General features: G+C 43.3%; 1 protein-coding gene across 3 annotated transcripts in view; it reads left to right on the plus strand.

Moving 5' to 3' along the window:
- Positions 1–15,475, plus strand: part of ETFDH (electron transfer flavoprotein dehydrogenase) — a 64,246-nt gene that overhangs the window by 9,729 nt on the left and 39,042 nt on the right. For all 3 annotated transcript variants that reach the window (XM_078775863.1, XM_068112493.2, XM_078775864.1), the window contains exons 4-7: positions 881–962; positions 1,191–1,309; positions 2,648–2,725; positions 10,843–10,989. In XM_078775863.1, coding sequence (XP_078631989.1) covers positions 881–962; positions 1,191–1,309; positions 2,648–2,725; positions 10,843–10,989 — 426 coding nt within the window. The remainder of the gene's footprint in view (positions 1–880; positions 963–1,190; positions 1,310–2,647; positions 2,726–10,842; positions 10,990–15,475) is intronic.

The following is a 15,475-nucleotide window of genomic DNA, read 5'->3' on the forward strand; positions in this document are numbered from 1 at the left end:
CTGAGGGTGGACACACACTTGTTTCGGGCTTTGTGAAAGGAAATGAGATTTCCTTCCGTTGGATTGGCTTTCCAGGAGACGAAGGCAAGTTGTTTCTGGGCAACAGCCTCACCACAAGATTCCGTGTACCATGGATGGGAGGAAGGGTATGACAACTGAAGACGAGATGGGATAAATCTGCGCATGAGAGAGTCTCATGAGAGAGATTTATTTGAAAGAAAGGCATTTATTTTATGAAAACAATTTAAGACAAAGAAGGTAAGGTGAGTGGCCAAGACAGTGTTGTTGTTGTTGTTGGTGGTGTTGTGTAGCCCCAGGCAGTTCTTTCAACCAAGCCCGTGGCACGGAGACAGCCGATTGATCTCACAGAAGCGACCCAGAAATCCTCCACATCTAGGATGGTGCACCCCCGCTTTCATGAAGTCAGGGCCATGATAGAGATAGAGATAGAGATAGAAGAGACAAGAGGGAAAGGGCCGGTCCATGGGGACCAAGCGGCACTTTGACTGTGACCTCACTGCCTTGACGAATCCGGGAAGAATGGGGAGGATTTGACGCCCGACTTGCATTGGGGTGTGCAGCCACCGCAGAGGCTCTTGGACACCCGATAGTCCAAGATAGTGTTGCTTTGGTCACTCCCCTTATGGCCAAGACTGTGGCTATTTTGCATACTGAACAACGTGGCTTTTGAAGAATGTGAATTTTTTAAATAAAATGTAACATTTGCTTTCAAATTGAAAATATAAAGTTTAATGAAAGTCGGGTTGAGTCCCAAGCTTTTAGAAAAGGACATTGAAAAACATGTACTGTATTTGACAACAGAAGAATCGATGAGAATAATCTGCTGAATATAACCATTGTGTGCTTGGCAATTCCACAGGCCCCGTTACATACGCCCATCACTCAGGATAAGTTTGCAATCCTCACCAAGAAATATCGCATCCCTGTTCCCATACTTCCTGGTAAGACCCTACCCTTGAGTTTTTGACAAGCTCACGGAATGTCAGTATTGCACCATTGATGACTCGATATTTGACACAAGTACTTGAAATGTTGGTTCTGTTGTATAATTTAATTATTGTTAAATTTGTATTTCCATTGGTGAACATTTTGATCATAATTAAATGATGTGACACAAATGTCTCAAAATACTAATGAATTATTTTTTTTGTCACACCTACCCTGAGCAGGCCTGCCAATGAACAACCATGGTAATTACATTGTGCGCCTTGGGAACTTCGTACGCTGGCTTGGAGAGCAAGCCGAAGATATTGGAGTAGAAATCTACCCTGGCTATGCAGCGAGCGAGGTCTCACTCCCTTTTTCTTCTTGTTACGTACATTATTTCAATGCAGAAATCTCAGCTCATGGAGGAACTAAATGAAAGAGAGTGGTGGTTTATGGGCTGATAAAGAGCAGACCCTGGTACTCTTCTCCTGGTGTGCGTGCATGTGCGCACGTGTGCATGCATGCGTAGTTGGTTGTTATCTCCATATGCAGGTTTCAGAATATGTAACAGAGTCCTCCCAGGTATCGAAGTATCCACCTCTTTCATTGAAGGATCATGATTCATGGACCAGTTTGTGAAGTTTTATTATTCTCAAAGTTTTGTTTTGAAGGCTCTCTTGAGGATTGCCACCGAGCCTCAGACAGCTTCCATTTTGGTTTAAATTGGTTTAAAGTACCTTTAGTCGATGTAGTATACTGCTTTATTCTACCAGGTGAGTGCCCAGGGGTATTGCCCCTATTTTATATTCTATAGAGATGTAGTTCTTTCCCTGAGTGGTATCAAGACCTGAACCAATATCTAATTTGCTTATTCTTGTCACCTACCCAACTCAACCACCAAGTTTCATCCAAATCCGTCAGTAACTTTCTGAGACATCCTGCTATATATCGTTTTTGACCCTATCTCTCAATGGTGAAGAATCATTAAAAAACCAGGTTGAACAGTTTACGTTTTGTATCCCACTAATAGGCTGGATCTGGATCCGGATCTTCACCAAAATCGAATCATTTCATCATTGTCACACACCCAACCTCTCCACCAAATTTCGTCCGAATCCATCCACAATATTTTGAGATATCCTGTTCACAGACAGGGGTGAAAATATAACCTCCGCCCACCTTCGATGGCAGAGGTAATTATGGTGGGAAGGGAAAGATTGGCACATCTGAAGGGAATTTCCTTATTTCAATCCATTTTCCATAACTTTTAACTTTTCATGTTAAATCGGCTCTGCAATTATGCACATTTAAGTGGATTATACTTTGCATCTTCTTGGGTTTTATTAAATGGCCAATGTTGGGACAAGAGGATTAATAGAACCTGATTTTGTGAGGTTTGATGAATAGAACCTGTATACATAATTGTATGAAAAAAAGAGGGAAAGCAGAAGATTTAAATTGAAGGAAGGAAAAGGATGTGTTAGGGAGGGCAGATAATTTTTAGAGGAAGGAGTAATCAAAATAATTGGGAGGAGAGAAAAGAAGGATAAATGTGGGACATAAGAGGAGGTCAAAATTCCACCATTATTGCAGATGTAATGTTGATGGCCCCTCATTATGGCAAACTGCCATCATTATACTCGTACTTTGCCTCTTCTTGGGCTTTTTGTGAATGTGTTTCAAACTCTGACTGGTGCAGGTGCTGTACAATGATGATGGCAGCGTGAAAGGGGTGTCGACGGGTGATGTGGGGATTCATCGTGATGGCTCTCCCAAGGCAAGTGCAAAGCACGATGTGACACATGAAGCGATGTATACATACAGGGTGTTCGAAAATAGATGTACCAAAAGTAACGTTGAATAGTTTTATTCTTATTCGAAATACTAGACATAAATTTGATATGAATGCATGCAGTAGACTTCTACGTTTATTTTTTTTATGGTATTGTTTGGATATTCTCGAATTATTAATAAACTTATACATTTTTTTTTTTTTTTTTTTTTTTTTTTTTTGTATACAAGATCGAGGCTCGTGAAAGAGCAAACATTAATCACACAAAAAGACAAACCGACACACAAAACACAAAAAACAAGGGGAGCGGCAGACAAGATGGGGAGAGAGGGGGGAGGACACAAAAGAGAGGGGGAAGAAGGGGAAGGACACAAACACAACATTTGAGAGCAGGGACATCGGGAGGACTTGGGGGGAGGTGGGAGAGGATTAAAACATATGAACACTGCAAGGACTCTGGGGTGAATTACCGGGGGTAGAAAAGATCAAGGTTTTCGATGGGGGAAGATAAGAGATGGTGGTGAACAGCTGTTTTAAAGACCTGGAGGGAGGAGTGGGATTGAAGGGAGTGGGGGAGTTTGTTCCAGAGGCGGGAGAAAAGGGGAATGAAAGAGTGAAGGTGAGCAGAGAGCCTAGACTTTGGCAGTTTAACCATAAGAGGGTTGCAGGCAGATCTTGTGCGACCTGAAGGAATATTGGGGGGACAGAGCACAGAGAGAGCTGGGGGAGCAAGGCCGGAGAGGAGTCGGTAGAAGACAGAAAGACCACCAACCTGCCTGCGGTGAGTGAGTGAAAGGCCCTCGGCGTTGACTACATCGCAGGAGATTCCAGTGATTCTGAAAGCTTTGGCCTCAACAGCGTGAAGCCGAGCAAGGTGTGAGGCAGGAGCACCAGCCCAGAGGGGGGAACAGTATTCCATTGAGCTGCGGATGAAAGCCTTGTATGTGGTGAGGAGCTCAGGTGTGCCAAGGAAGGACTTCGCACGACGGAGGATGCCCAGTCGGCGACTGGCTTTGGAGGCCAGCTTGGAAATGTGGTTTTCCCAAGAAAGATCATGGCAGATAGTGAGACCCAAAAGCTTGAGCGACAGAACTTCTTGGAGAGGATTGTTGAGAAAGTAGATGGGAGGGTTGTCCAGTCGGTCCTTTCGGAGAGACATTGTAAGAGTGTGAGATTTGTCAGGATTGAAAGACATGTTCCACTTGTTTGACCAGTCTGTGATTTTGTCCAGGTCTGCAGAGAGTGAGGAGGCTGCAGACTGCCGATCTGAGGGATGAGGAATGGAGCGACAGAGAGTAGAGTCGTCAGCAAAGAGATAGAGAGGATTTTCAAGAGAGTCAGAGAGATCATTGATGAAGACCAGAAAAAGCACAGGGCCCAGAACACTACCTTGGGGAACTCCAGCCTGAACAGGAAGAGGAGATGAGAGAAACCCATTCAGGGCCATACGTTGACTACGACCAGAGAGGAAGTCCGCCAGCCATGCGTGGAGATTTCCATGGATACCAAAGGAGGAGAGTTTGGAGAGCAGAGCAGGGTGCCAGACCGTATCGAAGGCACGTGAAATGTCAAGGGAGACAGCTCTAATTTCCTGTTTGGCGTTGAGGACCTCCATCCATTGTTGAGAAAGCAGAAGCAGCATGTCCAGAGTAGAGTGACCAGGTCTGAAACCAAATTGATGATCAGAGATCAAGCCATTGGAGAAGAGGAAAGATTTAATATCTGAAGCAATGATGGATTCCATGACTTTGCTGATAATTGGGAGAAGGCTGATTGGTCTGTAGTTGCTGGGATATGTTTTTGCACCTTTTTTGTGCAAAGCGGTGATGTTGGCTGATTTCCAAGCAGATGGCAGATGACCTTGAGCAAAAGAGAGGGTGAAGAGAACAGAAAGAGGGAGTGAAAGAGCAGAAGAACATGATTTTAGGACCCGTGGGCTGATGCCGTCAGGACCAGTTGCAGAATCAGAGTCGAGGGTTGACAGAAACTTTTCCACCTTGTCAGGAGGAAAGGACACAGAGTCCAGGAGCAGCTGGGTACGACTGGGTACGGTGGGTACAGAGAGGGATGGGTTTGGGACACAAGATTTAGAGGCAAACACAGAGTTGAGGCATTCAGCTTTTTCACGTGCGGAGTCAGCCGTTAAGCCGTTTGAGGTGAGGGAGGGGATGGAGGGGGAACAAACACCAGAAACAGATTTGACCAGACGCCACCAGGATTTGGAAGAGGGAGACAGATAAGAGAGTTCGGTCTTGAGAATGGTGAGATATTGTTTCCTGGCTCTCCTGAGCGTGGACACACACTTGTTTCGGGCTTTGTGAAAGGAAATGAGATTTCCTTCCGTTGGATTTGCTTTCCAGGAGACGAAAGCAAGTTGTTTCAGGGCAACAGCCTCACCACAAGATTCCGTGTACCATGGACGGGAGGAAGGGTATGACAACTGAAGACGAGATGGTATAAATCTGTGCATGAGAGAGAGCAATTTACTTTGAAAGAATTCCCAGGAAGAGTTGATGTCAGAGGCGGTAGAGATGGGAGACCAGTCCAGATGATTGATGGCTGCTTGAAGACCGTGCCAGTTGGCCTGAGTGAAATGCCAGACTCGTCGACGCTGAGGAGGCTCTCTGAGAATGGTCAGAGAGATGTCCACTTTGACAAGCACATGATCAGATGAGCCGATTGGAGCAGAAGAAGAGCAGCAGACATTTTCAGGGAAGTTTGTCATAACCAAATCCAGAAGAGAAGATGCTCCGTTGACTGAGATCCGGGTCGGGAAATTGACAGATTGTGTCAGTCCCAGTGAGTCGCAGAAGTCCTTTGCTGAAGAGCCATGGCTGGTGAGAGAGGTACCCACACCCAGCCAACTGGCATGGTGACAATTGAAATCACCACATATGAGGAAGAGAGAGTTGGGATGGGTAGATAGAAGTTGGTCCATATTATCAGACAGTGAGATGTAGATGGAGTCATCGCTGATTGGTGGACGGTACAACACACATATGAACAAAAGGTGGGAGCGAAGGGGAAGCCGTAGCCAAAGGTATTCCTGGGGGTGAGGTGGAGAGAGGGCAGTGGAGGGCGAGTGAGGAAGAGAGTTTTTTATAAAGATAGCAACCCCACCTCCAGGACGAGGCTCAGGTCTATCATACCGGAGGAGGGAGTAACCTGGGAGAGATACCAAGGCATCAGAGACATCATGAAGGAGGAAAGTTTCTGTTAAGCAGATCACATCTGGTTTGTCAGAAGCAACCTGTATGGAGAGGTCAGTCAAGTTTGAGCGAAGGCCCCGGATGTTTGAGGTCCATACCGTTAATGAAGAGGAAGGGGGAGCATCGGGTCCAGAACAGGGGGGGGAGGGGTAGGGTAAGATGTGGAAGAGGAGGAAGAGGTAGGGAGAGCTGTTGAAGGTGTGTCAGAGATTTCAGAATAGCTTGGAGAAAGGGAAGAATGGGGCAGACAAAAGGTTTGATGGAGATTGGGTGAGGCACAGTGAGGTGTTATTTGAGGAGGGGGAAGAGCAAGGCAGGAGGTTTGGGGAGATGAAGGTGAAAGTTGGAAGGAGGAAGAAGCAGGGAGGATGCTTTGAGGAGGAGGGGTGAGAGGGGAGTCTAGGAGGGGAGGAGCGAGGGAGAGTCTCGGAGGGGAGGGGTGTGGGGGGAGTTTAGGAGGGAGGGGAGGGAAGGGGCAAGGGGGGAGATTTGAAAGGGATGGGTGATGGGGAGGATTTGGAGGGGAGGGGTGAGATTGGATTTTGAAAAGTGTATGATTCATGGGAAACGAACATTTTTTGCAAAATGGGTTTGAGACCTTCGAGTCAAAAATACGTTTGAGGACACTGGAGGAGGGATGGAGTTCTGGATAGTTTATGGAATGTAGAAAGGAGGAACTGTAAGAGATGGTATTATATATATTTTTTGGAATGAATAGATTTGGTGAGCAAGACGAAAGCATCCTTTTGTAGGAAAAGAAGAAAAGGGTGTTATAATATATGAGAGAAAATAGTTGTTCAGGGGAGAGATTATACATTTCTAACCGCGTGATCGCGAACGAAGAACGAACGAACAAAAAGAACAACAAATAAACGAATAAGACCTGGGAAGAATTTTTTTTTTTTTTTTTTTTTTTTTTTTTTGTGAGTACAGATATTAAACAAGGAGGTACGGGGTGAACGACTGGTACGAAACAGAGAACGAAAATAATTTCAGCGCATTCGACGAATCGCTGAGAGAAAAACAAACCACAAGGTCTGAGACGGTACGGTAGTCTAAGCCTACGAGTACTAGGCCGCAGAATACTCGATACCATTAACCGACGATTGTGTATACATGAACGAAAAATTAGCACCGAAAATTTTCCAAAAGATACGCTGTAGGTCCATACACCGAAAGATAGATACAGTCTCGACAAAAACACAATTGAGAAATATCACTTAGCTTCGAAAGCGTGAGCGCATGGAGCAGCTTCGAAAAGCAATCACCCATCATTCACTATAATCGATCTAATTCGGCGTTCAAATTCTGAAAAAACATTTTCCAATGCAGCTGTAGGGATGGATGACACAGCATCAACAATACGATGGTTAAGTTTTTCAAGGTCCCTTGGTTTGCTCGTGTAGACTTTACTTTTAAAAAAAACACCAGAGATAAAAAAAATAAAAAAAATCTAAAGGTGTTAAATCAGGTGAACAATCCGGCCATTTCATAGCTCCTCCTTGACCAATCCAATGGTCTGGCAAAGTTTGATTTAAAAACTGACAAGTACACATACATTCAAAGTACACCGCCCCATGCCAAATAATTAAATATGCTGCAGCGCGGCATTGCCGGGGCGCCTCAGGCGCCCGGCAATACCGCAGTGCAGCTCATTGAGGCTGCATTGGGAGGGAGAGGTGTCCACTAATTGATTGATTAATTGTATAATTAAAATCAATAAAAGATTATCACAAAATATTTTCATAATCAATTGGCTAATCGCATAACTAAACCACTAGTGCTTCATCCGAAGATGTATCTTTTAGAAATTTAATTAAATAAGTCATTTATAAAAAATTAAATAATTAATTGATTACTCAATAAATAATTAATCGATTAATCAATAAATAATTAATAGATGAAATGATTAATCAATAAATCAAAAATATCCTTGATAGCCACATCACTTGGTCACTCATGTCCAAATATTAGCTTCCCAGCTCAAAAGGTGCCTGAGATATTGGCCAAATGAGAAAGAAAATAAATAAATGATTAATAATGAAAAGAAATAAATAATAATCATAAAAAAATTAAATTATTAATCAATTTGGTCAGAGAACACATAAACTACCACTATTTCATCAGAATCTGTAACTTTAAAAAACAAAATTTTTTGTCATTAATCGAATAATTAAATAATTAATCGATTAATTGATTAATTAATAAATCAAAAATATCCTTTGCAGCCAAATCACCTGGTCATTGGCATGTCCAAATATCAGCTTCCTAACTCAAAAGGTGCCTGAGTTAATGGTCAGAAGATAAATGAAATTTAATTAATTAAATAAGTACTTAATTAAACGCTAATAATTAAATAACTCCTCAATTAATTGATTATTCAAAAAACAAAAAATACCGTATTTGACAAAGGACTTGCTCACTACTGTGCCGAAATTTCAGCTTCCTAGCTCAAAGGATGGCTGAGATATCGTCCGGACAACCAAGAAAGAAAACAAGAAACCAGAGTGAAAACTGAGTACTCTCTTTCAGCGTGCGTCACTGCCGAGCCCCCTTTGGTGCCCGGCAATGACGATTTGCAATGCCTGGAGATGGCATAGGAAAGGAGCGGTGTACAACAAACAAGAAACCAGAGTGAAAACTGAGTACTCTCTTTCAGCGTGCGTCACTGCCGAGCCCCCTTTGGTGCCCGGCAATGACGATTTGCAATGCCTGGAGATGGCATAGGAAAGGAGCGGTGTACAACAATTCGAGCAAAGTGAGATGGTGATCCATCCTGTTGAAAAATAGCTCTTTGTAACAAGTCGGGATTTTCTTGAAGTTGCGGAATAAAGAACTCTCGTAGCATGTTGAGGTACGAAATGCTGGTGACAGTCTCTGCGTCCATCAAAGAAATAGGGTCCATAGATGTGAGAACGTGACGTGGCACACCAGACATATACTCGTACTTTAGGTGAATCCCTTTCGTGCTCATACAATTCATGTGGATTGTATTCTCCCCATATCCTACAATTGTGACGATTAACTTTGCCTGATATGTAAAATGTAGTGTCGTCAATACAAATGAGGTTTGATTTCAAAAAAAAAATGTTTGTCTGATTCTATCCATTCAATTAATTACTGACAAACATTTACTCTTGTTTTATAAACTTCTTCAAAAAGTTTATCAACTGTTTGCATTTTATTACATTTAAACCTCAATTCTTAATGAAGGATATCATGAACAGAGCTTTTCTAAATGTTTAACTCAAGTGATGCTCTTCTAATTTACTTTTTAGTTCTGTTGGTAAAAACAGCATTCGCTTTCATAACAGCATTCGCCCTTTCATTTGACTTTCTTGGCCTCCCAGCAGATTTCCCCTTCAGGGCAGATCCTGTAGCCTCAAACTGATACACCCATCTTCGTATGGAGCGTCTTTCAGGCGCTGGTTTGTTAATTTCATGCTGAAAACGCCTTTTGACTTGATTGATTGAACCACCTTCATGTATAAATCTTACAGTTTTTGCTTTCTTTTTAGAACTTGTCATTATATCAGAAAATGGAGTTTCTCCTGAAACAGAAGAAAACAAAAATCAATATTCACAATAAACTAAAACTTACAAGTCTAATGCATGTATTCATGTCAAATTTATGTCAGTATCTCAAATCTATATCAGACAGTGCACTAGTACTCTCTAGGTGGCACGGGAAAAAAATGTCGGTCCCATCCGCTACATACAAAACAAAAGTTGGAGTATCTTCTCCAAAAAGTCACTGAGGGCTACATATGAGAGCCTACCTGGTCTGTTCAGCTGATTGCTGAGGCAGGCATCACTTTTCAGTACTCCAGATCATGTCAAAAGCAAAAAACCAAAATCGGTCAAAACTGTATAATCTTCTTCTTCTTCATCATTATAATAATCATCATCTTCAGACAGCGTATTGCCGAGCTGCCGCTCTCAATGCCAATGACTCGGGGACCTGCGACAGAATTTTACTTGGTGCAGCATCCTTTACTGTCGTAATTTTAAAAGCTTGAAAGGGTTTCCTGAAAATTGCCCTAAACTGCATTACTGTGTAAAGGAATAGTAAGAGAACAAATGGGTGGGCGGGGCTACAACTGTCAATAAGCCTGATTGGGGTAGGCCACGAGACACATTTGTATGTACTATTTATAATTTTAGATCATCAATAAAGTATTAGAGGATCATTACAATGTGAGCACGTCTATAGAGTTTGTACTACAACATTTGTAAATCAGTTGTAGAATATATATATATATATATATATATATATACATATATATATATATATATATATATATATATATATATATATATTTCTATTTATAAAAAATAAAAAAAAGTAATGAAACGAGTAAGACAAACATTTTTTTTAATGCAAAAGGATGTAGTGAAGTTACTCCAAGAAGTATGAAAACAAGGTACGGATGATCACAAAAAAATGATCACGTGAAACTATCCGTACATCTTTCTTTGAATAACAGTGCCCTCCATAAGTATTGGAACAGTGAAGTCAAATTTGTTATTATTGCTAAATACTCAAGAAATTTGGAGTTGAGATAAAATATGAATATGAGGCAAGAATACAGATGGTTGGCTTTTATTTCTTTGTTACCATTGTAAACAATAGCACTTTTATGTTCACTCCCCCTCATTTTAGGTAAGCATCGTTTTTGTTTTTTTATTGGACAATTTTCTTTCTCATTGGTAATGGATAATGCCTTTTCATCACTGATGAAGAGAAATCAAATACAAGAGGGTCATCTGTGATATCTGTGATTTGTTGGGTTTTGTTTGTCATCTATTGTTTTAAATGTAATTTTTATTACTAGCGATTATGGCTTATATACTCCATTTATTTGGCCTTTACTATGATGTGCTCCCTGGCAGGCAACCTTTGAGCGTGGTATGGAGTTGCATGCTCGTGTCACGGTGTTTGCAGAAGGCTGCCATGGTCACCTGACCAAGCAACTGTACCGGCGACTCAACCTAAGGGATCATTGCCAGCCACAGACTTACGCAATTGGCCTTAAAGAGGTTTGCCATCTAATTGCTCTTTGATTGTTTATGTTACACAGTTGCTCCAATCTCCAGTCTTTTAAATGTCATTTTTGGATCTAAATTTTAAAATGAACTACCTTGCTATAAACTTTATAAATTGCTGTTAATGCTAATAGATTCAATAAACATTCAATTGTTTTTTTTTGTAGTGTTAAAATTAAATTGTTTTGTTTTTGTAGTCCCGGTGTGTACCCCGGTTTAGAATAGGTACACCGTATCCCTGCGTGTCGTAAGAGGCGACTAAAAGGGTTGGCGTCAGGAAGGGCATCCGGCCAGACAAAACATTGCCTCAAAAAGAGAACCATGACAATTACAACTACATATGGGCAGGGTACAGCCCGAAGTACCCCGTGGGGGACACCACTCCCTCTCGTCAAAACTCAAGGTGGGGAACCTGATCGAAGCAAGGGTGGAAATCACTCAATTTATGACGTCTGATGCCCGACGTGGAGATCGGTTTCTGAGGTTTGGGACATGGAATGTAGGGACAATGACAGGGAGATCAGAACAAGTGTGGACATATGTTGTGTGCAGGAGACGAGATGGAAGGGAAGTGGTGTGAGAATGGTGAAGGGGAGGCAGGGACAGAAATGCAAGTTTGTGTGGCAAGGGTGCCCAGAAGGCGTGAATGATGTTGGTGTCCTGTTTTCTGAGGAGTTTGTAGACAGTGTGGTGAGTGTGACGAGAGTGAGTGAAAGGTTGATGATGGTGAAAATGATGATTGGAAAGCTCTTGGTGAACGTCATCTCGGGATATGCTCCGCAGGTTGGTCGGAGCGATGAAGAGAAGGACAAGTTCTGGTGTGCGATAGAGAAGCTGATGGAAAACGTGAAAGATGAGGAAGTTGTTGTGGTAGGAGGAGACCTAAATGGACATGTGGGAAGGAGTATGGACGGTTTTGAGGGAGTTCATGGGGGTTACGGATATGGTGTGAGAAATGGAGAAGGTGAAAGGATTTTGGAGTTTGCTGATGGAGCTGATTTGTTGATTTGTAAAACTCAGTTCCAGAAAGAGGATAATAAGCTTGTTACATACACGTCAGGTGGGTCGACGACAACCGTTGACTACCTGATGGTGCGTAGGCGAGATAGGAGGCACCTCCGGGACACAAAGGTGATCCCGGGGGAGGAGGCTGTTTCACAGCACCACTTGGTTGTCTGCGCCATAAGGGTGAAAGGTGCGAGGAGAGCTCGGCGGGTGAACTTCTAACCGAGAATGAAGGTGTGGAGGTTGAAAGAGGTGACGGTGAGGGAGGCATTAAAAGAGAGGCTGAGTATGGTAGAGGATGATGTGATTGAGCTTGAAAGTGGTTGGATGTCAATGAAAGATAGTCTGTTGGGAGCCGTTGGTGAGGTATGTGGATGGACAAAAGGACCACTCGGAAACATGGTGATGGGATGATGAAGTTGGAAAGAAGATTGACGAGAAGAGGAAGAAGTTCAAGGAGTGGCAGAAGGTGAAGGGTATGGGGGCAGAAAAGGCAGAGCATGAAAGTTATAAGGCAGCCAAAAAGGCCGCAAAGAAAGAGGTAGCAAAGGCACAGGAGGCATGTAGGAAAATGTTCGAAGAACGCTTGGATTTGGAAGAGGGTCAGAGAGCGGTATTCAGGATTGCAAAGCAGATAGCGAAAGAGAGGTGTGATGTGATGGGGGTGAGTTGCTTGAAGGAGGAAGTGGGACAAATCGTTGTGGACCCAGATGGAATTAAAGGAAGACGGAAGAGATATATGGAAATACTGTTGAATGCAGAGAATGAATGGGACGGCAACATCGAGAGTAACCCAGTTTTCGGACCGGCAGAGAAGATAACCGAGAAGAAAGTTGAGGAAGCGATAAAAGCAATGAAGAGTAGAAAAGCGGTAGGGCCGACGGGAGTTGAGGGAGATATGTTGAAGGCAGCGGGAAATTGGGGTGTGAAGAGAATGACAGAGATCTGCAATCTGGTGGTGAAAGAAGGCCGTATTCCAGTGGATTGGGAACTGAGTACCCTCGTCCCTCTATACAAGGGGAAAGGTGACCCTCTGGACTGTGGCTCGTATTGAGCGATAAAGTTATTGGAGCATGGAATGAAGGTATTGGAAAGGGTGTTGGAGAGGAGGATAAGGAAGAAAGTGAAGATTAACGAAATGCAGTTTGGATTTATGCCAGGAAGAGGAACGACAGACGTGCTTTTTATTGTGAGGCAGTTGCAGGAGAAGTACATGGAGAAGAGGAAGAAGTTGTTTCTTGGGTTTGTTGATCTGGAGAAAGCATTCGACAGGGTTCCACGTGAAGTAGTGACATGGGCATTGAGGAAGTTAGGAGTGGAGGAATGGTTGATCAGAGTAGTGATGAATGAATGAATGAATGATCGTTTTAAGGCCATTTTCCCTGCTAGAGCGGGGGTTAGCCTTGCGGGCCCCATGACAATCGTGGTTCCCTGTTTGAGGCAATGTTTTTATGGCCGGATGCCCTTCCTGACGCCAACCCTTGGTCACGCTCTTACGAAGCGCAGGGATACGGTGTACCTATTCTAAATCGGGGGACACCGTGATCATTCATCCCAGCAAGCTGGTACTCAATTTGCCGACCTCGGAAGGATGACAGGCTGAGTCATTGTGAGTCAACCCCCCTGGCGTTAATTCAGCGATCGACCAGGATTCGAACCCAGGATCCTAGGATCCCAAGCCGGCACCCTAACCATTAAGCCAACACCAGGCATAGCAATGTACAAAAGAGCGCGCACAGCTGTAAGGACGAAGGACAGGAACAGTGGTGAGTTGGAGGTGAAGGTGGGAGTGCATCAGGGGTCGGTACTAAGTCCACTACTATTTGTAGCTGTGATGGAGGTGCTGGCTCGGAACGTAAAGGAGGGTTTACCGTGGGAGTTGTTGTATGCAGATGATCTGGTGTTGATTGCGGAAAGTATGGATGGACTGAAGGAGAAGATGAACAAGTGGAAGGAATGTATGGAGACAAAAGGTCTGAAGGTGAATATCGGAAAAACGAAGGTGATGGCAAGTGGTAAAGAACGGGGAACTGGCCATGTGCTGTGTGCAGGAAGGGTTTTGGAGTGAATTCCATTCAATGTACAATGAGCGCTGAGTGGGTTCATCAAAAATGTAGTGGTTTGAGAGGGTCATTAACCAGTGTGGCAGCTACATTCAAATGTAAGGTGTGCACAGAGGGAGCTGCAGATGGAGGAAATGTTGAGTTGGATCTTGAAGATGGCGTGAAGCTGGAAGATGTGAAAGCATTTTGCTTCCTCGGAGACATGCTGAATGGAGAAGGTGGATCAGATTCGGCAACGGTTGCTGGAGTGAGATGTGCATGGAAGAAGTTTCTGGAACTGAGTGGCGTGCTGACGAGGAGGGGAGTGTCGTTGAAGCTGAAGGGAAAGGTGTATGCTGCATGTGTGAGAAGTGTTATCATTTATGGGAGCGAGATATGGTAATGAACGTAGAGCAGCAACGAAGACTGGAAAGGGTGGAAATGCGAATGGTTCGGTGGATGTGTGGAGTATCGTTGAGAGAGAGGAAGACAAATGATGAATTGCGAAAGATGATGGGAATAGAGCCTGTGATTGATGCTGTGAAGAGAAACAGTTTGAGATGGTTTGGTCATGTGTTGAGGAAGGATGAAAGTGACTGGTTGAGAAGAGTGATGAAAATGAATGTAGAGGGAAGTAGAGGACGGGGAAGACCGAGAAAGACTTGGCTAAAGATGGTCGAAGAGGAAATGCAGGCAAGGGGGTTAACAAGGGGTGATGCAGAAAATAGGGCAAAATGGAGAAGATTGTCATGTGGACCGCAAGGCTAACCCCTGCTCTTGCAGGGAAAATGGCCTTAAAATGCCTGTTGTTGTTGTTGTTGTTGTTGTTGTTGTTTGTGGTGTTAAAAGCTTGTATGAATATTCTAAGAATTAGACTTGAGGAGACAATGGACAAATCAACATAGTGTTATGATAACGATAAGATGTTAAATCAAATACTGGAATTTGACTCACTCCTGCGACGATACACCAATGAATTATCCAATCGGTTTCAGCTGGCAATAAGTCTTCGTTGGATCGGATCCTCCTCTTCGATGCTGTGTGGGAGTGTCACGTGTTGAATGTTGGTGGAGAATGTGTGTGATGAATGCTGTTGAGCGTCACTTGACGATTGCTGCTCATGTGACAGACCCCAAGCCTTTCCAAGCTCATGGCCCAATGCATGGGACAAATTGAAACGGAGAACTTCCTTCTTGTTCAGGGTCGGTGCCTCCACTCCTTCCCAAATTGCATGCTCCGCTCCTTCCCAATAGCTAAGGTATCTTACTTTCAGAACAAAGTCGAATACCTTAAAAGATCAGAGCCTTGAAAATTGAATAGACAAATTAGATTATTGACCGGAATGAAGAAGCAGTCCTTTCATCTTGCTTTTGTTGACCAATCTCCTCATCAGCTAGCTAATGATCATAACAAGCATTTTTCCCGGATCTGTA

The sequence above is a fragment of the Myxine glutinosa genome, chromosome 4, assembly GCF_964187855.1.
Source record: "Myxine glutinosa chromosome 4, kmMyxGlut1.1, whole genome shotgun sequence".
NCBI classification, from domain to species: Eukaryota; Metazoa; Chordata; class Myxini; order Myxiniformes; family Myxinidae; genus Myxine; species Myxine glutinosa.